At 43.4% G+C, this 22,801-nt stretch overlaps 1 protein-coding gene across 3 annotated transcripts in view; it reads left to right on the forward strand.

Annotated features, from left to right (window-relative positions):
- The window catches only part of ATRN (attractin), a 900,609-nt gene that overhangs the window by 288,003 nt on the left and 589,805 nt on the right, over positions 1-22,801 (forward strand). For 2 of the 3 annotated variants that reach the window (XM_085642691.1, XM_085642693.1), the window contains exons 14-16: positions 8,146-8,284; positions 10,918-11,099; positions 19,650-19,869. In XM_085642691.1, the coding sequence (XP_085498817.1) occupies positions 8,146-8,284; positions 10,918-11,099; positions 19,650-19,869 (541 nt within the window). The remainder of the gene's footprint in view (positions 1-8,145; positions 8,285-10,917; positions 11,100-19,649; positions 19,870-22,801) is intronic. The other variant, XM_085642692.1, reaches the window with a different exon arrangement.

The following is a 22,801-nucleotide window of genomic DNA, read 5'->3' on the forward strand; positions in this document are numbered from 1 at the left end:
CCTCAACTGACCGGTCTTTAGGGTGGTTTGAAAGAAAGTCAGTGGGAGCTTCACCCTCATCAGTGACCATCAGCATGCTCACATCATCCCTGTTGTGATAGAGTTTAAGGCGGTTCACATGGGTGACCCTGTGGGGGTTCCTGCAAGTGCCTAGTCCTACCAAGTAGGTGATCGCCTCTTTTCTTTCTAGGATATGCTAGAGACCACTCCATTTGTCCTGGATGCCCTGGTTCCACAAGCTCCAAAACTCGTACCCCTGGCCTGGCTGAAACTTGACTAGTGCAACCTTTTGGTCAAACTATTATTCTGGAAATCTTGGCTGGCCTTGAGGATTTCATTTATTTTCTCCATGTACTCAGCCACCCTGGAACGAAGGCCAAGCACATAATCCACAGTGTCCAGTTTGGGCTTTTTTAGAGGCTTCTCCCAGCCTTCCCTCACTAGACTCAGTGGTCCCCTAACAGGATGGCCAAACTCAACCAGACCATTGTTTTTGGGTGATATGTGGTAGTGAGCATGTAAGTCACACCACATTCATTCCACATTGCCTCTAGGTAAGCAGACCTAAAGTTACTACCTCTGCAGGAGCAGTGACCGTCATAAGGGGAATTGCTTCAGGATACTTGGTGGCATGATCCACTACCACCAGGATGAATCTGTTTCCTGATGCTGCTTGAGGGTCAAGGGGACCAAGAATATAAATCCCTATCCTTTCAAAGGGAACCCCAACCACTGGTAGTGGAGTTAAGGGGGCCTTTGGTTTGCTACCTGTCTTGCCAGTGGCTTGACAGATAACACAGTAGCTGCAGAACTCCTTCACTTTCTGGGACATACCTTCCACGTAGAAGTGGGTGACTAACTTACTCAAAGTTTTATCATTAAATCTTTTTTAATTGGCAGTGCAGAAAATCAATACACAACATGCCGCCTACAACCCTAATGGGAAATACAATTGCTTTGGGATGTTCACAATATAAATACATTACATGTAATTTGTATCCATGATTTAGGAAGAGAAAAGAACAACACCCAAGCGAAAGTTTCAATCAATATTTTAAGAAGTAACAAATAAATTGGGCTACAATGGTCCAATTGAAAGAATTGTGAAAGAGGTGTGACATGTAGAAGTAAATACAGACAATACACTTAGTACACTTAGTATAACAAATGAAGGAATAGTTGGGAAAGTGCGATTCGCACTGAGAGCTGGAGAGATGTCATTTTCAGCAGATCGTGTAAATCACCCGACTGACTGAAAGAATTAACTACTTGGACTTTTGCCAAACCTCTTTGACTCGTGTCTCTTGTGAGGTCAGACATGAATCGACCCCGTTTTTTGGAAAAAGAAGCATAATACACGCGCAGTGATTAATGACTCTTGCGCAGTACTCCCATGTAATTCTTGGTGGAGATTTTAACACTACCTTCGAACCCTTATTCGGTGTTGATTGGAGCATTTCGGAGGTTGAGGACAGCCTATGGGGTGTTACAAACTAGATCTCGAACCTGTCACTCGCTGGTCTGAACTGGCAATCCAGATCAACGCCCTCGGTTTGAATAAAGGGCTTCGTGCAACAAATGGCAGGTCTGAGCAAGATAAATTAGGGTCCACTACTTTTAAGAGTGGCTCACGTGCTAGGAGAATTGACTATATCCTGCTAACACTAGATCTATGGGATGTTCTGAGGGGTATGGAGGTTATAGATAGATTGGAGAGTGATCACAATCCTCTCTCTCTGTCTACTTTGTTATGGGTGAACCCCACTGCCCCTAATGATCCCTCTCCTCAGTATCACCAAGACGTAGTTGTCGCAAATGATATGCGACACCTCAAATGGGCCAAGGTAGCTCAAAGTCTAGAATGTCTTACCCGTATTTTTAATAGTTTAAAGCTTGCCACTAAGGACTTAGGAGACTTTTATAATCAATGTCCACTGGATCTATCCTGCATACCTGGAATACAGATCCATGATTCCTTCTTTTTAGAACTTAAAGATATCTTTGTAAGGCCTTGTAAATCATCCACGCCTAAGCTTGACCCTTCGCCTCGATGGTATACTGCCGAGTGCAGGGATGCTCGTACGAACCTGGGTATCGCCTTGAAAACTGGCGATAGTCTAAAATTTCGTTCTGCGAGACATGCTTATAAGCAAGCAATCCTAAAATCAAAACGAGCGTGGGACTACCAAAGATGGCAGGATCTCAGGGAAGCAGGTGCTCAAAAGAACACGAGACGGTTTTGGTCTGTCCTAAAGTGGGGGAATGGGGGTAACCCTGATAAACCCCAAAATTGGGTCTCGCAAGACGCTTGGGTCAAACATTTCGAGTCACTCTACGCTGTTGGAGAGGTCTCGACCGCCTCCACTAAGTATCAACTTACCTTTTACAAGGAAGATCCCTTCACCTTGGGCGATGTTGCTAACGCCCTTAAACAATTGGTTCCAGGAAGGGCCCCCGGGATGGATGGAGTCCCCGTAGACATCTTTTTGAGTAACAGTGAACTTTGGGGAAATTATATCCTAATCTTAGCTAATCTGATTGCCAGAGGTGCCCCGATCCCTACTTCCTGGAAAGGCGCCGAAATCATTCCGGTGTTCAAGAAAGGAGATAAGTCCCTTCCTGCAAATTATCGACCAATCAGCCTGATTGATACCATGCAAAAAATCCTAGGCAGGCTGATCTTGAATAAAGTGTTGGATTGGGTCTCTGAAAATGCAATTCTCTCCCATCTACAAGCAGGTTTTAGAGCCGGAATAAGCACCATTGACCAGGTGTTGCATTTTGCTATGCTCTATTGGAAGGTGGTCTACCTGGGGGGAGGCAGCTTATTTGCTGCCTTTATAGATCTTAGGGCAGCCTTCGATCTTGTTCCGCGGGCATCTCTATGGGCTGCCTTAGACAAGACGGGTATGCCAGCTGTTCTAATCTCCCTTATTGCTAGACTCCATGAAGATAATTTTGCACAGATTATGTGGGGTGGTGTAGGCCAAGTGACTAGCCAGTTCCCTATCCTGAAGGGGGTTAGGCAAGGCTGTGTCCTTGCTCCGACCTTATTCTCCTTGTACATTAACGACGTGGCCAAATTATTAATTGATGCTAACGTTGATGCCCCTATATTGGCAGGTGCCAAAATTCCTATTTTAATGTTCGCCGACGATTGTCTTATTATCGCCCAAACCCTGAGTGGCTTACAGAACTCCTTAGGCATATTCGATGACTTCTGTTCAGCCCGTGGGATTGAAATAAATGTTTTAAAATCAAAATGTATGACCTTCAACCAGTCCAAATCTTTCAAAGGCAAAATATTTATGAACAACCTGCCATTGGACCAGGTTCAGGATTTTATTTACCTAGGTATTTGTATCCAACATGATTTGGGATAGAAAAAGCAAGTGGATTTGGCAACTATTAAACACTCACAACTTTCCGGTGCGCTGTGTAAAGAACATACCCAATCCTTGACCAAACCTATTTACCCTGCACTTCGTGTGTATGATGGCAAAGTTGTCGGGGCTGTCCTTTACGGAGTTGTTATGGGGATTTGACAATTTATACAAACTATCTACCTCTGAAAATAGATTTCTACGAAACCTTACCAAACTACATCAGAGTACTCCCCTGTGCCCTCTGTTTTATGACCTAGGAATGAGGCCAATAGCTCTAATTGCCTCGTTTCGCCCCATATTGTATTGGCGACGTTTCTGGGTCACTCCAGAACTTAGGCTTTTTGCTCTTGGCCTTTTGGATATTATTAGATTGGATACCTTCCTTAGGGTTAAGTGGCTCCGTAGGATGCATGAGTCTCTTAAAGACTTGGGCCTAACAACCTTGTGGGAGGATCCACTAAATTTTGTATAAGGAATGAGCAGTTCCTAGGGGTTGCTGTCTAATACAGAGGGAGTGGAAAGGGAGGGAAGGGGAAGAACAGGTCTTTCTTCGAAATGCCCTCACACACCCCAAGGGATGTCATGCTTCATCATTTGGGCATTTGCCCCTCGTCAGGCCGGCGCTGCAATTCCTGACGGGCTCCCGAAACCGGGGCTCTTTATCGGGGATCTTTTGAAGTAGCTGTATGGGTGCGTGTGGGTGTGAGGGCTAGGTAGTGCACAAGGAATGGCACTTCGTCAGGACCATGTGAATGTGAAATGCGTGTACTGCCGTATAGCAATAGTTGCTAATTACGGTAGGGGGTAATTAATAAAGAACTAGTACTGGGATGTACAGAGACCTGTAAGAGAGGGGAGAGAAGACCAAAGGGGACAAAGGGAAAAAGAAAACGGACCCAGCAGTTAAACCTGCTGGGAGGCATACAATACATGTACTGGTAGGTGGTACGGTGAGAAGCACACTTGTGATTCGTAAATTGGGATTCACTTCAAAGTCAACAACACTCAGCTTTATAATCTCTAAACACACTAGAAGGTTTGAGAGAAACCTCCCCCCCCGCCCCAGAGGAATCTTACCAGAACTGGCCAGCTTCCAAGCAAGCATTCCAATGGCAGGAAGGAGTTCCCGCGTTCCCCCTCCAATCTCGCATGTTCCAGTTCATAATTCTACCATGGTACAAAACAGTGCTCATTTGTGAACACACTGCTTATAGCATCACATACTTCACCTCTCAATGTGCACCACAGTGTACATTTGCGAACAGCTGCTCACAACACTGCACTTCGACACCGAAAAGTACATTCCACACCTTTCTCTCCCTCATGCTTTTAAATGCACATCCCACCCGTTCTGTTCTTGGCAGGCTGTCCTACTCCGTGACCGCTTCCTCTGAAAGACTGCAAGATTAAAAGAAATAAACCTTTTAAGAGAAACAAGGCATATACAGGACGTTATACATTCAGGCTAGGATAAAGTAACACATTAAAGTCAATTAAAATAATGGTATTCAAAGGTCTTCACAGGGTATCAGACCGCAAGACTCCCTCTAGCATTACACCTGGGTAAGCCTTTTTTGGGCAGGAAGAGTCCCCAGTTTGGTGACCATTTTGCTTAAGGATATGGCTCCGATCCTTCTTGGGATTTCAGTTTTCACCCTGGTACCCACCCGTTGATTAGGAAGTGTCTCTGTGTCTGCCCTCCTGAAAAAAATTTTGGGGGTCTTTGGAAGACTCTTTAGGATTTTGCCCTTTGTGTCCACACATTTCCCGCAGGAAGGGGGTGGGGAGGGGGGTGTTTGAAGGGGAGCAATAACCCCTTTCTTTTGGTCACCTCCACCATGGGTCTTTCTGGACTCCTTTGTTTTGAACCACTGGTCAGCCTTCTGCCACTGCCCTTGGGGAGAGACTAACTTTAATTCCACAAAGTACTGCTGAAGGTTTTCTGAAGTACAATTACTTAACAGATGTTCCTTCATTATCAAATTATTAAGCCCTTCATAGTCTTGCACCTTACTGCCTTTCAACCAGCCACCTAGTGTTTTGCCCGAGAAGTCAACAAAATCCACCCAGGACTGACTTGAGGTTTTGGGAGTCTCCCAGAACTTAATCCTGTACTCTTCAGAGACCCCTAGTATCTCTGGGGTAAAATCCTCATTTTACAAGCCCTCTCAAAGGATGTAAAACAAGTTGTGAAATCATTACCCTCAACATATTTGGGGGCCATCCATTTGGGGGTTTTGGTATCAAAGGTTTACTCTCTTCCCCTGTTTTGTTTGTTGCTGCCACCACTCATGAGTGCTAGACCCATCTCAGCCTGGATTTTGGCTTCAAAGGCTGCACTTCCGTCTGGCTAGTCTCCCATGATTTGCTTCTTCATTCTCCAGCTCTTCTCTGAACCTTGAGTTGCCTGACCCTACCTCCAGTAGGGGAAGGCACTGGAGATAGTCCTAGGGTAGATGTGAGGGGGTACCTCTTCACTTTCTCTGAGTTTAGGGGAATAATCTCCTGGAGTACTTTTCCCACTGTCCTGTTCACTGTCCACGTCATCCTCTAGAGGGGTGTCGGGATCTTTTGTAAAATTAGTTGTATCAAACCCTGCAAGAGCTCATGGAGTGGCATACCGTTCGGGCTAGGGTATTTACCCCCTTTTTTATCTGTGCCATTGCCTCTGATTGTTAGTCTCTGTAGTCTCGCCCTCTAGCTTATGACTTGCCTCTGGGTCTAGTTGAGTTTCCATTCGCCTCTCTTCTCTGGTATAGACATTAATATGTGTGTGACCACTGGCAAGCGGTCAGAAATGCCTCTCGATAGAAGGTTGGTGCCCCCGAAACTCCTCAACTGATGACGCAGCACCAAGAGATAATCTAAGCTGGACTGGGAGCCCATGGCATTAGATGCATAGGAATATTGTCGTGTCCCAGGTTATTTTTACTGCCACAAATCAACCATCCCCCTGGAGTCGAGAAAAGAGGCCAGGCTCAGGTCCTTCCTTGGACTGTCACCGGGACCATCACTCTTCCTAGATCACCTTGTAATGTTGTATTGAGGTCCCCTCCAGTGAGTAGCACGGCCTCTGGTTGTTTTGCAACCCATCACCCAGTTTCCCCAGTGCCGCTATTTGGAGGCGTGCGGGGAAGTGCCATGACGCTAGTAATGCAGTCTCAACATTCCATCTCCCGCTCACTGCCACTGGACACCCCCACTCATCCGCCCATGAATGGGTGACCTACAGCAGGAAGGTCCTGCAAACAAGAATTCCCACCCTCCTGGATCCAAAGGAGAACCCTGTATGAACCAGTAGGTTATATTTCCCATGGTAGAGAACCCTGCAGTTATTACCCCCAAGATGGATTTCCTGAAGCAGGATATCAGGATTGTGTCCAGACAGATATGTCCACACTACCTCCTCACCCCCTTTCAGCTAGTTTCCCAGGCTATTAATGTTCCAGGAGAGACCTTGAGGGTTAACCCCAGGGTTGCACCAGGTGTTAATTGTACCGCCATGATGGGAGGGCCATGTATATGTGCCTTTGTCTGTGCTGCCCCTTGGCATGGCCACCCTCCTCCAACATCATGCAGCAGATCTAGAACTACCTGTTTGCTCAAGGTGTCTGTAGCCCCAGCAACTGAAATGAGCCTCCCCAGGCCTCACAACTTATGTCCAGTCATCTGTGTAACTTCTGGCAATTCCTAACTCATGCGGGTCCTCCTGTAATGCAGCAAAATCACCCGCTGAACCCTCTGACAATGCTGACAACATTGCCCATCTGTTGTCACCCACAGGGATCCGTGAAGTGGTATGTCTGCCACCACCTGACCTGAGCTGTTGTCACCCTGTCCCCGCAGCCCAGCCTGAAAGAGAGGAAGACCCCCACCAACCCCCCGGCAGGACTCTATGACCAACCCGCAGGCACGAGCACCCCATGCTCACTGACTGTGCAACCACAGCTCCCCTCCATGTCTCCTGTTACAGGGCCACGGGACCGTTGCTCCTCTTAGAGTTAGGACATCCGCAGCTGTCCAGGGCATCACTCCCATCAGGTGAATTCCAGCTGGCCTCGTCACAATTCTATGCCCCAGGACCCCCTGCCTGGTGGCTGATGGGCGTGCAGGAACTTAAAGCAGCAATCTCTTCCCGGGAGGCCCATCCACTGATGCATACTTCTTTTGGTGCAGGCCGCTGTGCACCCTCACTTGGTGGCGGTCATCATCCCAGCTATCAACACAGGCCGCTGCTGGGATCTGAGGCAAGGACTACCCCAAGGCGTGATGGCTTTAAGCACCCAACAGCCTTCTTCAGGGCCTCTGCACTCCACGAGTGCTGTCCCTTGTCGACCGCTATCTTAAACTGTCTGCCCGCTGCTCCAGAGGTGTGATCTGGAACCTGCAAAAGTGTAATAATCTGGCAGTGCTCAGGTTTGAGCTGCTAATCAGAAGACTGCCTTATTTTTGAGAGAATGTACTGCTAGATTTTGACAGCTAATGATGGCTTAAAAATGTGTTAACATTGCTAGTGTCTGGGTCATGGTTAATGTTAAGTGCAGTGGATGACTAAAAAGAAGAAAACCAGCACTGCAGAAAATAAAGTCTCGTCAGAGAAATGCATTGAGGGGATTACTACAACTAATCCAGTCTTCACATTGTGGTTACTGTTAAAATGGCGAGAAGGAGTTACTCTATAAAGCATCTTCCCATACACCATTCTATATTAAATTAACTAGGAAAATTAAATTAAATTATGACCATTTTTTTCTTTTAGGGTCCCATTACTAAGTGTGATAACTGCACAAAGGACAATCCAGGGTATCACTGCACCAAAAAAACAAGCTGTAAGAGTTGTGCCATGGACCAGAACTGTCAGTGGGAGCCCAGGAATCAAGAGTGCATAGCATTACCAGGTATGTGATAACTAACAAATGTCTGTAGTATTATTATGAGCAAGATATCTTGTCAAGCTTAGTCGTGCATCTGAATGACTGTTTCCAGTGCAATTTGTAATTGACTTCTGCCCTCTGTTTAATCGCGCACTGTTTTTACTCTGAGCTCTGCCTTTTCACAGTGCAAAAAACTATTCTAAATTTGCTTCAACTCTTACTCATTACCAGAAAGGCACGTTTGATTTAGGACAGACCATTCCAACCTTCTTACAGTGGCATTTTCGGAATAGTAACTTAAAATCTGACTTTACCATTAAAGATGATTTTAAATTAATAATTCATTTGAGTGTAAGCCGAATTTCTATATCTTATTAGGTGTAATAAAGTATGCCAGTGTTAGTCTGTGGGCTTGATAGCCTTACAACAGTGACAGAGCGACTTCAGTTTCTCACCTCCAGAACATATAAAACTTAAACACACATGTGCTACTTTTTAAATACTCCAGGACCCCATCGCATGGTCCCAACCCGAGATACCCTCGGTCCCCCACAGTGGATTCAGCCGCCACCTTCTAATTGTGCGTTATGACTCAGCTGGGTGGAGTCCCATCGAGGAAATCCCATCTCATTACCCCGACGTGCACTGTCCTTCGGTTAACACGTCTGGTTTTTCGGCAGGTTAATTAACTGAGCCAAGCCACTAAGTCCTGTGATTTCCCTCATATAGGTGACAACTAGCATTCATTGCTAAATGTTCTCGGACAGGATTTTTGTATTGACCTGAGCACAATGTATACAGGCATGAATAACAAAATGTCCTGAAGATGATCCCTCTATCCTGTCGCAGGGATCGAAACGCCGTTGACAATTTGTACACCATATGCATGTAAATACTTTGTATAGCCTCTTCTGCAAGGGTGTTGCCACGCTATTCAAGTCTGCTATATTCTATGGTTTACAGACTCGTTTTCTTTGCCTGAACCTTTTTCCATAATTGTTTTGTCTATATGTGGTAGTAGGACGCAGGTGGTGTCCCACTTGAATTTTGTATGAATTTCCCTCTATGTACTTATTGAATATTAAATTCTGTCCGGCTGGACAAAGAATATAGAATCTATTTAGTCTATATTTATTACCTACAGTATCTATAAAGTGTCTAGGGACCCCTGTCTTTAGAAATCACTTTTTAAATACCATTCACCCTGCAATATGAGTGGTTAGGGCCTACCTTAGGGTTGACTTATAAGTAAAGCAAAATGAAGGTTTAGGCCTGGCAAAGGGTTTATTTTGCCAGACTAAAATGGCAGTTCCAAACTACACTGCAGGCTGCAATGGCAGGCCTGTGACATCTTTTAAAAAGCTATCTTAGTGGGTGACACAATGAGTGCTGACGCCCACTAGTAGCATTTAATTAACAAGCCCTGGGTACATGTAGTACCATACCGGAGACTTGCAAGTAAATGAAATGTACCAATCAGTTGTAAGCCAATTTTACCAAGTTTAAAGGGGAGAGCAAAAACACTTTACCTGGGGTTAGAAGGGAGGAAATGTACAGTCCTTAAAGGTAGGTAGGTAGGTAGGTGTGTGTGTGTGTAGGTGTGTGTGTGTGTGTAGGTGTGTGTGTAGGTGTGTGTAGGTGTGTAGGTGTGTGTGTGTGCTAAGTTGTAGCACTTAGGGTTCATGTTGATGACCTGCAGATTTTTACTGCAGAGACATTCTTGTCAAGCATATTTTGTGTGGTCTCCTTATACGTGTTTCATTATGTTAAGAATGGCAGCGCTGTCTTCTTTCATGTCTCTCTCATGATAAGAGGTCATTTTAATTTGTTTGTGTTAATCAGAAGAAAATTGTGGGACACTATTTGTTAATAAACTATTACTTGACCTAAGTTCTATGCTTATAACCTGCTTCCCTGAAAATTGTTTTGGGGATTTTTCAATATTCTTTTTTGTTTATATACTATCATTTTTGAATTTTTCATTTACCTCCCTGCTGCTATGCTAAATTTTAGTAATAGGGCATCAATAAGGTTATAATCACACCTTTCGCATTCAGACTGCATTAACATGGTTGTTCTAGACTCCACAAGTGAACCACTCCTGCCTGACATCTCTGTAGAGCACCATTTGGCTAGGAGGAGGGTCTGCAGCGGTTGCATGGACCAGACTTTGGAACTCTGTCCCATCTCTTCGATGTGAATCTAACAGAGCTAAGTTTACTATGAAACTTAAAACAAGGCTTTTGGCAAAGAAAGTTATTCTTAGCCAGTTTCTTCCATGCGAGTTGCTGCTTCCCCTGCTCCTGCCTTTAGTGCTTTTAAGCCCTGTTTTGTGCATAAGTTGCACTTAATAAATTAAGTTTTAAATTGAAAAATGTCTGGTCTGCATTTACCCTCTCCCAGTGGTTAACTCGGTTTGTGCCCACCTGTGTGCTGTCGTGACTTTTCTCTAACTCAACTGACCTCTAGTAACAACCTAAGCTACCGCAACCTTCATCAGAAAAGCCCATACAGCAGCTTTTCAAGCGCATTCAGTGCCTTTTGAAAAAATAGCAAGACCTATTGGTTTTGTCAATGTTTTTATTTTTGTCTGATTTCTAATGTGTTATGGTTCAATGCAGACTCCTTTAGTCCATTTCGCTTTTTCTATTCTCTAGATAATATATGTGGTGCTAACTGGTATTTAGTTGGGAGCTCCTGCTTGAAGATCACTTCAACAAAAGATAATTATGATAACTCTAAGCTGGCTTGTCGGACTCATAATGCTGCACTGGCTTCACTCACAACTCCAAAGAAAGTGGAATTTTTCCTGAAACAGCTACAGAATATGCAGGTATATGTGAGTACTTTAGCTACAGCATATGCAGGTATATGTGAGTACTTTACATTTCATGTAGTGTGAATATGAAGTAAAAACACTGCTTTCAATCAAAAATGTAATTATTTGGACAATGTCTTAGTCCTTTTTCCTACCTGAACAAATGTTGTTTTCACTTTTTTCGTCAAATGTATTGGAAAAATAGAATATGGTCATGGGGGACAGAAGAAACATTCTAACTCTTAATGGCTTTGTTAATTTATATTCATTGGTATGCCTCAGGATAGCATTAGCCATCTCTTTTGCCTAATGTTTGATGCGCTCATTCGTCATGAAGAGCAAAGGAAAAAAGAACTTGGTTGTGTCGGGAATTCAAATTTCATAGTTGGCTTTCTTATATGGGACATTTTTCCACATTCTAGTAACTTTTTTTATTTTTAATCTTTTTTTATTTACATTTTATCTAAATTAGGTTTTGAGAGCAGCCTTTGTGAGTAAATAGTGTGTATTATGTGGTGTGGTTGTGCGACTTCACCGTGTAATGCACTTACCAACCCCTTTAGGGCCAGTAAGTTTAGTTTGTTAACCCTTCTACCTCAACCCTATATACCTCTGTATCTGAACAGCAAGGCTTACACAAAGAAACAAGGGTTCAGCATTTAAACAAAAAATGTACAGGGTGTAGTAAATATGCACCTTTTCCCTTAACTGCGTCATTGGCAAATTCAACAAATTTGACAAACTTTTTCAGGAAAAACATTGGTAAGTATCAATAAGGTTACTTCCAATTACTTTAGGCAACCAGACCAGTCAAGAGGACCAGCAAGGTCCACGGGAAAGAGGTACCTCAATGGCAGAAGCTTTCTATAGCGAGTTCCAGGCACTTCTGTCTCCTTGCCATAGACTCCTATGGAAGTGGTCCTGATGCAAGCGATACATGCTTAAGATGCTCAAGGAGTTGTGGATGCGATGCAGTGGGACTCTACCTGCGGCTGTTCCTCAGGCCCTGGATGGGGTGAGACTTTTCTGGCCGCAGAGGTTGACGTCCCTCGAAGTCCTATTGTTCTTGGTAAAAGTCCAGTGGCACATGATCACGGCTGCAGCCAAATCCTTTTTTGAGTGATAAAGCTGCACTCCCATTTCTCTTCTGGGTCCAGCAGACTCTGATGCAACTTTGGTTTGGGTCTCCGGTGCTGCACAATTGCAAGTGGCGGTGATACAAAAATCTGAGCTACCAACATGCTCCAGCAGGCGTCTTCAGCTGCTGTGGACTTTTGCCGAAAACAGGTCAGCCAACTGACCTTTGGAGTCTTTTGCTTTGGCTGGGTTAGGAAAACGACTTCTCCATGAGCAGGACACAGCAGACACAGCCTCTTCTCCTCTGCTAACGACCAGATTCAGCAGGTGCACTACACGTCGGTGCAGCCTCTCTTCGCTGGGTCCTTTGTGCAGCAGGGCAGTCCTCTTTCGGTCAGTCCAGTGAAATCTGAGTGCTGGGTGTGCCCTTTCTATGCTCAAAGGATGTGGTTGGTTGCCAATAGGCTACCGGGTTCCCTTCCTCCTGATGTCCCCTTTCTGTAAAGTGTGGCATGTGACTATTCCAGGATGCACCATTCTGCCCACTCTCAAAATAGCAGGACCGCTCTCTTGGTGTTCAGAGCTCCCTGGACGCCAAGAGACTCCTCCAACCTAGAGACGTGGCTATCAAGGGGGCTACATACCCCTGAAAACCAGTTTTAGCAACTGGTTTCTCCTCTCCTGCCTGAGTGCTAGCCTGTTTACCTAAACAATATGACATTCCCTCTCCCAGGTGTTTCCCATATGCTCTTCAAATGTGGCTTCTCCTTCGAAGGTCACCTTTTGAGCCAACACCGATGTGGCCTCCTGCCAGGGAGAGGCTACACCTCTCTTCCGTACCGGCTGCTATTGTCTTCTATCATTGGAGTACTTTGCACATCTCTCTAGGAGGGCAGAAAGCTGTCCGAGACAGACCCTGCATGCACTCGTGGACGGGCACAGGGGATTTAGGGCAATAAAGTGGCGACTTTGTAAAAGTTGCACACTGCGACAAGTTGCATTAATCTGGACTTTGGCATCAAGTCAGGACTAAAGTAATGAGTTATTTTATTCCTTACAGTATCAACTTTACTAGTCTCCATCAGAAGTTAGCAGGGCTGCTCTGGCAGCATGCAACTCTGCACTCGCCAGTAGCCTTCTCCACATTAAAAATGACGATCGTGGATTTTTACTCTTGGATCTTGTAAAAACGCATGTTCCATTTTCTAATTGACTGCACCCTGCTTTAGTGCTCTCTAGGCCTACCTTAAGAGTGACTTACATATGTTATAAGGGAGGACTTGACTTTGTAATTGCTTCAAGTAGGAAGGTCGAGTTGACAGTTTGTAAACTGTCCTTCCAGTCAGCCGTGGCAAACTAGGAGCCATGTTTTACCTTGGCACCCCCAGGGTATCATGTCCAGTGCTGCAGTTTCTTTGACTAGTCTAACTTACAGACCCTGGGTACCATATACTAGGGACTTACAGGTAAGCTAGCCATTTCCAGTTGGGTACAGCCAATTTGACATGCACTTTAGAGTTCGGGCACAGCGGTCTAGTTAGCTGTCCTCGGTGGACTCTGAGTCGAAAAACCAGCAGCATCAGTCCAAAAACCTGTTGCTGACCAAACAAATAGGCATTTCTTTACAGCCTGAATTCTATAAATGTTACTCTTAGTTGTGGAACTGGAAGCTGCTTCTATAACTTTTTAAGTGCTTCAGTACCATTTATATCATAGATGGCACAACACGTTTATGCATGCCAGCACAATTTCTTTATTTTCACAAATTGATGTCCGGATAGAACCTGCTTTTCTTGCATAGTGATTCTGCTATACACAATATAGCTCCATTATCTTTGATGTTTTCGATCGGTTTGCTTTTTATCCTTTCCCTTCATCTAGATTTCTCTATTTATTCTGCAATGGTCCATATCGAAGTTATGCTTTGAAGAACCAAAAGCCATCAGCTTCTTTCAAGGTACAACAATAATTTTTCAAGCATGAGAGGTCGCCCATCCCTGGAGGCGCACCACTCCAAGCAGTATACAACCCTGAACTTGCTCTGCTTTGCCTCTTTCTGGAATAGACTATGTTGCTGCTACTTCAACTTTTGGTCTGTTCTCAGATGTTGGAGATCCTGGCGACTGGCATGGAGTCCGTAACTAGTTCCTAATGTAAGTGTATATGGGCCTTGAGGCTGCATAATTAGGTGCTGTACCTCTTCTTGAAGTTGATGCCCTCGACGTCAAATGAAAATGTTTTTTTTCATGAGGTATTCTCCTTTTGGAGTGAGACATAAAAGCACTGGTAGACGGAGCAGTCTCTCCTCAACCTTCTGAAGTCTCTTTAGCCAAGAAATGTTGCCTTCTTCGTGCTCTGTTTGGCCATGGAGGCGTATCTTCTCTTTCTCTCTCCCCCTCAAAGTGCACCTGGAGAGGGTCTTGCAGTGGCGACACATTTTTGGGTCATGAAAGTGTGCCAAACATAAGATTCACTTCCTGTGCTGTTCTTTTTTTTTTTTGCCATTTTGTTGCCTCACTTTTAGCAGTTTGCAAAAAAAGAAGCATTTTGTGAAAAATTAGATATATTTCCTTCCAGGAAAATATCTAAAACCACCTTTAAAAAGAATGAGATGAAAACAGTTGAGTAAAAAAAACCTTTAAAAAAGTCAGAGCTCTGTTCCAGGATCCCCCTATGCAGGAGCCAGAAAAAAAAGAACAGAGTAAAATGCCACCTGCAGGGCATTTTGGGACACTAGAAGACAAGGGGCACTTCAAGGTGCAGTGTCCTATTTTCATTGTTTTCAGTGCTGCAGCCTACAGCCACATTTTTTTTATCTTATCTTTCTCTTTTACTTTAAAAAGAAGCAAAAAGTGTGAAGAATGTTTTTGTAAAAATTTGTTTTATTTTACTGAAGGCACTTTTAAGGGTTTTACAATTTTTCCTTCTAGTTTTTAAAGTAATACATTAAGTTTTGCCATATAGTATCCTGTAAGGCTGGCAATTTTTTTTTTTAATGTTTTTTTATTTTATTTGTATCACATATGTCTTTTCGCCTTTCCGAAGTAAGGCGAAGTGGATGTAAATTGAAAGAACTACTCCGGGGTCTCTGCACTCTAGCAGGACTATTCAGTGCTTGTGATTTCATTGGTGATTCCCCTGAGCGAGAACTAGGGTTACAGTTAGGAATGGCCATAAGCAATGGTTTCTTATCAGTGCACACTCCCCTTGGACCCCAGCAAGTTCATCCAGGTTTCCCAACAGGACAACTGCAAGTGTTAGTTTCATTGGTTTTTCCAGAATTGTTATCATTACTCCCTTGGACTCCCAATATTTGACAGGTTTAGGGCTTTCCAGACGACGTGGAAAAGTCAGCATTTTGGTCTGTTCCACAGAAAGAGGTGGGGCAGGACATACCACAGCTGTTAGGGGTGTAACGTATGTTATGACGATATTTCAGTTAATCAGTCGACATAGAGATCCCAGGCGAGACATCCTAGCATCTTTGTCCGTATTATTGAGGGACCCACCCCATTTCACGCTCTTCTGTTTTAGAGTTATGAGTATCTGTAGCATTCACAATAGAAATGTGATACATTTTGGAAATCCCACCATTCTCCAATCATCCTATTAGGATTTTGGCTGCCAGCAGGTTATATTCTGGGAGCTCAAAAAGCGCAGTTTGGTAGCTAGGGAGGGCATGGTCCACATTGAAAATATGTGCAAAATTGGCTTTTGTTCAGAATAAAGTGTGCCTGAAGTTCCTCATGTGTGATCCCTACCAAACGTCTCCTAGATTTGTAATGCCAGTGTCCCACTTGCTAAGCCCAGTTAGTTAAGCAGTATATTTCCATGTCACAACGTGGGCTGTTGTATTAATCAATGGTCCTGCCCATTTGAACACAATGCTGATCACCAGTTCAGGAGTGCCACTTGTGTAATCTCTGTGAGGTGTTTGAGGGGTGGGTCTGCCATAAATGAGTTCCATAATACCATAATATTGTCAATGACCAAGTAAGGCTATTCAGCCTTATAGACTGGGTCATCCCTTCCTCCTCAAAGCGAATCATTGATGTAAAACAATTGTGATGCCCGGAAGTATAAACGTATAGCTGCCATCCCTCCATCATATATTACTATTTGAGGAGGGTTGCCCACCCACATAAAGGAGCTAATTGTAGTTTTAAGGTTTTTAAATCACTTAGTCAGCTGAGATTTCTGCAGAGAATAGTGAAATAGTGGGGAAATCATTTTGAGCAGGGCTAGTCTGCCAAGTATACACAGCAGGAGCTTGGACCATCTTTGAAGATCTTATTTCATTTTAGGTAGGTTGGGAAAGGCTAAGGTTCAGCCTAAAGCATGGTTCCTGTACAATGTAAATGTAAAGGTATTTGGAACCCCAAATGCTTTATTGGAAGACAGTTATGCCAAGTTATGGTTTCATTATCTCCCTAAAGTGAGACAAGTAGGGACGTATTGCAGTACACTTGGAACCCAAAAGCCTCTTCATATAGCTTGAGAATTTTGTAGAAGGTAAGGTCCTGACAGGTGAGGGTTGCCGAGGAAGAGAAACACATCATCAACATATAGTGCTATTCTGTCTCTGCTCCATCTCCTCATCGCCATCCCCATATTTGAGCATCACACTAATTCAAACAAGCTAGAGGTTCTATAGCAAGGGTTTAGAGGAGCGGGGAGAGCTGCAACTCTGACTTGTCCTTCTGCGGATTAAAACAGGGTTTGAGTGTTTGTTCATACCTGTGCATACATCCTAAACTGGGGCCAATTCAAATTTCCAATATTGTCTAAGAACAACCAAGCGACTTCTCACATTTAACAGGGAAAGAGCCCAAGGCTCTGTAATTTGGTGAAGGCGGGACCGTGCCAGATGTAGTCAACGTATGCCATGGCGGGTGTGTTAGCGTAGTCAGAAACCTCTGTAATCTATTCAGTCGGGCTTTAGTGAACATTTTAACCTCTGTATTAATCAGAGGTGGGTCTGTAGGAGGTGCACTGGTTTACGGGTTGACTGGGCGTGTGAATGACCACGGAAGTGCCTAATCTTAATTCTGGAGGGAAAATGCCTTTCGCCGTGTGTGGGCAGGGCAACTAGTCATGGAGGGTGAGAATTTTGTGGAATTAGCAGTAGTATTAAAGAGGGAACACGTGGTCTTGGTGTCTTCTACGAATTCATATTATGTAATGCTTCTTCTATCTCTATCTTTTTGGGATGCTGTAAATGAAGGGAGCAGTATTTCTGTACAGATAGACTTGGGCTTTTCATCTAGGGAGCATTGTTGGGCATTATGTGTGTGATAGTCGGTAAATACTGTGGCGATTTATACTTATTTGCATCACCTCAGGTCACTGTGGTCCAGAAATCTCTGGAATTATCTAAGAGGACATCTCTCTGGTATACAACCAGAATAGTGGATTTCCAGTTTTAGCGCAGTGTTCATAGACCCTTCTAGTCAAGACAATGACGGGTCTAGCCCAGAGAGTTCTGCTGTAGTGAGGCTTTATCAGGTTCAAGTTGACAATGAAGGGTAAGTGACAAATCTACCAAACATTGGCCCTCCTGTTTCCGGGTCTGGGCGTCGACTTCAACTAAATAATATTGTTTGTCTTGTTCTTTATGCCTAATATAGGCCTGTAGGTCCCTGCCACACATCTGGTGGCTTTTCCAGCTTCCCAAAGTGTGCTCATAGAGGGGACTGAGCCGTTATCTCTGGCACAATAAGATTGGAGCTATATTGACAAGTAGTCAGATAATTCATCATTTATACGGCACCACGTGTTAAAGTGCCATATAGGCCGGCCGTCTACGGTGGCTCTCCAATTCCAGCGATGAATAGTGAAGGATCTGGGAAACCTCTTGAAGATGGCTGCTGTCATCATGTGGGGAATGTCCTAGGCAAGTGGTAGATATATTTGGGACAGCGATTTATGCACTTCCAAAGTATGTTTGTATTCTCTAGCTTACGGGTTCCACGCTCTCCAGGCATAACACCGCCCCTGTGAGGCAATCTAGTTAGTTAGCAATTTGGATCTCCATCCGGCCAGAGTTTGGGACACCTATTGAATCAATACCTGGGTTGAGCAATGCTTTAACGTCTCCTCCTATAAAAGTGATGCCTTGTGAGGTTCATGATAACCATTTGATTGCCGCTAGGAGAGGTTTGGGCATTTGAGGTTTTTTGTCCACTCTTAAAAAGTTTCAAAGCTTCTCTTAAAACAGGCCCTCTAACGACATATCTTTCAAAGGAATCTGATACAGTCCCCAAAACCACTAGAGGAAAATTGCTGCACAAGAGTATGACCACCCCACTAAAGCAAGAGAGGGACGTCTTGACACCAGTAAATGTCTTTTGAAACTTCAACACAGCAGGTTTAGCCCTCTTGTTGTACCGAAGGACAGTTGTCATCTTGATAAAGTCAGCAGGTAATTGACCTTCCAGGTCATGACCAAAAACGCAGTGGTAGGGGAGGTGTTCGATTCCACAGCAAATGAGAAAGAGAAAGGCAGAATCAGGCAGCCTATGCAAAGAGTTTTCACTGAACCTTTTTACATATATTTATTTTCCTTAAGGCCTGGAAATCTGGGGAAAAGGTTGTTTTCTTTGGTTGTCTTTTTTCCTGTAGTTTGTTACTGGTTGTTCCGAAGTTGTTATACCTTTTAGTGGCTCAAATCAATTGCTTCTGCTATGATAGTCCAGTGACTCTGCACTACGTTGTTCGTGTCTGTTTCTGATCAGGTATTTCTGTGGCTCAGTGCTTTGGTGATATTCTGTCAAATTACTGCAGGTCTGGTATCTGACTTTAAATTATGTCTGGTTGAAGTCTGGCTGAAATTTGAACTAAACCAGTATAAGGTCGGTAATTTTGTTTTGCTCTTTTGACACATAATTCTGCAAACGGGCGTCATCTCATAATTTACGGTAATTCTGGGTAATTTGCCACAAAATCCTAATGCATATGCACAGGAACGACAAATTAGTGAGTGCGAGCAATTGCTGGCTGCTTCTGTTAGTGTAACGTTAAATTTAGCACTATTCGCATCCTCTGTTCCATTTTGAAAAATAGTGCTAAATGCTGGGTTACGCTCCTTGTGAAATGCCATATAATATTGCAAAATTTTGCTGTGGTTTACGTAATTATGCTACAGCAAATTATTGTGAGTTACACCCACCCCTACTTTGAATATTCTCGTATTCGGTCTCTGCTGTCTACGCAAAACTCTTCTTTCACTACAAGTTGATTAATGTCTAAACTAATAATAAATAGTGCACTTTAATAAAGTTTGGAATGTTTCCCAAGTGGAAAATGAAGCAGCTGGAATGTAATGTTTTAAAAAGGGTTAATTTCAAGTTAAAATATTCGATTTACTGATGACTGTCTTGACTTTTTCCTGGTGTACGTAAAGGCATGCTCTTGGTTTACCTCATTTCAACTTCCAGGGTTTGATATTTCAGTTTTGACTTTGTAATGATGCAATTTTTTCTTTTTGGTCAATAGCCTAAAACAATTTTGACTCCTTGGGTTGGACTAAGAAAGATTAACGTGTCTTATTGGTGCTGGGAAGATATGTCGCCATTTACAAATACCTCGCTTCAGTGGCTGCCAGGTGAACCCAGTGATGCTGGATTTTGTGGGTACTTAGCTGAGCCTGCAACCATGGGACTGAAAGCAGCTGTTTGCATCCAGCAAATAAATGGTAGCATCTGTGAGAGACCTGGTAAGTATTTCTTTAGGGTGGCATCATAGGTCCGTTTTATTAGTTTAATTGTGTTCTTGTTAGCAGAAAATGTAAACTTTTAAAATAATCACCATGGCTGGGTGGCAAATAATTCATTGTAACAGGTGTAGAGTCTATTTTTAGGTTAAATGGAACTTTTAAAGTGCTCATACATTCAAGAGTCTGTTGGTGTTTTACATTTAAATGGTGACTTGGCTAACCTTCTGAAAAGGCATGTTAATTTTCTAAAATCTCCTCTTTCAAAAACATCTAATAGAAATTATTAAATGAAGGAATTTTTTTTACATCTGTTGTACCCAGACAAAAAGTCAATAGCTTTAAACTTAGGTTAGTCGATTTTGAAGCGGAAGTTAGTTGTGGTTTTAGAGTAGTGGTCAGGGCGTCCCTGTTGAAATGTGTGGAGCCTGTTAGTTGGTTGTTTGAATGATTGGAGGTGAAATAAATTATTTGAGTGTCAATAATTCCTGTATGGTGTGCGTCCAGCCTAAGTAATTTACTGCGCTTGATTGGCATGCATGCATGCATACATATAATATATATATGGTTATCTATGTGTATGTGTTTATAGATAGAACTATGTGTTAGTAGAAATATATATTGTGTGTATCTATCTCATGCCAGCAGTTGTCGCCATTTCTTGCAGCCATTGCTGACAAGTATTTACATGTGTAGTTTACAGTGCTTTGCCATGGTTATGATGCTACCCCCTTCAGTGATCATTTACACCAGCAATTTGGGACACATCATTTAACATTACATGGCAGTCTTACACAAAACCACAGCAATCCCCTACATGGATAGCCCTTATTTGCAAATAATGTTTGTTTACATTATTGCTCAAGTGCACCGTTTACGTAAGGTTTCTTGGCACTATTGTTAGTGGTGAAGTTGCTAGAGATGGGATATTGGTTTTATCAGGTCTGTTTGTAGAGATGTTTTGTAGAGAAGATAGTTTCGGGAGATGAAAATGGAGAGCATTCCATAGGTTGAAGTATGTACTCTACGTATTCATCAAAATAAATGTTGAATAGCTTGCAGGTTTCTGGTAGGGTGGTGTCCGAAAAATCTTTTGGTTATGAAGACAGGGGTGTTGGTGTAGATGGTTTTGTGGGCAATAGTTAAAGCTTTCAATATAATTCTCTCATATACAGCCATCTGAGGTTACTTCTTGCTGACCTTTTTTCAGATCACAAAGCAATGATACTGCTACATTCTGCAATAATTGCCTTATCTTTGATTTTTTGGGGAGTGCAACGTAAAATTGAATTGCCATAGTTTTTCCTTGACTGGATTAATACATTGACAAGAGCAATTCTTTAAATCTTTGTCTAGTAGTGGGGGAGGGGGGGTGAGATTGGTAGAAGTAACTGAAAATACAACAGGAATTTGTTATATCAGCTACCTATTATATGCTACCTTCCCTGAAACAAGCTCCACCAAAAAGTGAAACATTATGCGAGGGAAGCTTTATTTTCCATCCACCTGTGGAAACTGACGTACCCCAACTCATGTCAGTAGTCAAATTTGGTTCCCCATGGACACTATCCCTCCAAATATGTTACAGGGAGGGAAACTATTGCACAAGTGCTTACTAATTTGCTGAATGTCTTTCCACTTGGGGCAGGTTCTAAATAATTGGAAACATGCAATGGAGGTGCTGTTACTAAAGAAACCATCTTTAGATCCTGCGCTCCCTGAAAATCTGAGACCAGTATCTCTGCTTCCATTCTTTGAGAAAATTGCAGAGAAATTCTTAAATATCCAATTGACTAAGTTCATGGAAGAAAACTAGGTACTCCATGAAACTCAGTCTGACTTTGGGGTGCTTCCCAGTATTGAATCGGCCTTACTCCTGGCTTCTGAGGTGCTAAAAATAGCAGCGGATGAGGGAAGGACAGCAGCACTGATATTGCTGGATTGGAGTGTGGCGTTAGATATGGTCTCCTACGGCCTCCTCTTGAAGCGGCTGTGGGAGACCGGTGTTAGAGGTAGTACATGGGAATGGATCAAACCCTTCCTACAGAATAGATCTTTCCAGGTTCTACAATGCACCTTTAAGTCCGAGACATTTCCTATATCTCAAGGGGTATCACAGGGTTCTGCCCTCAGTTCAACATTATTCAATGTGTATATGCATCCACTGGCAGATATAGTTTGGAAACCTGGGTTAAAACTGGTGTCATATGCTGATGACACTCCACTGATTGTCACATTAGAGCAAAAGGATGCAGAGGCTGCCCCAAAATGTAAAGCTTGCTTGAGTGATCTGACTAACTGGATGAAGTTCAGCTGCCTGCAGTTGAAGACATAACTGTGATCATGGTAATTGTTAAACAACCCTCCATCTGGTCCCCCATGTGATGTCCAGAAAAACTAGAACCAACCCGTCTCCAAAACCTAAGATTGAAAATTTGGGAGTCTGGTTCAATAACACCCTATCTTTTGCAGATCAGATATCCGCCCTGGCAGGCACCTGCTTTGGTATTTTAAAAATGCTATGCAAAATCTTAGATATTCTACCCTTAGATGCCAAAAAGACCATTGTGCAGGCCCTTATTACATCTCGTCTGGACTACTGCAACATCCTATATTTAGGGGTTACAAAAAGCAACTTGAATAGGTTACAGAAGGTCCAAAATGCAGCTGCCCGGATGCTACTTAACATTCCGAGGCGCACCCTGGGGGAGCTGCCCTGAGGAAGATACACTGGTTACCAGTAAAGGCAAGACAAACTTTTATAGTGCTATGTTTCTGCCACAGGATTCTTAATGCGTAAGGGCCTAGGTACCTGCGCCCTTTACTTAACCCTTACAGACCTACTCGAAACCTTAGGTCCGTGGGCACTGCTAAGCTGGTAGTGCCAAAGTTTCAAAAAGCACGTTTGGGAGGTACATCCTTAGGCTTTTTAGCA

This window comes from Triturus cristatus, chromosome 2_2 (genome assembly GCF_964204655.1).
Source record: "Triturus cristatus chromosome 2_2, aTriCri1.1, whole genome shotgun sequence".
Taxonomy (NCBI): Eukaryota; Metazoa; Chordata; class Amphibia; order Caudata; family Salamandridae; genus Triturus; species Triturus cristatus.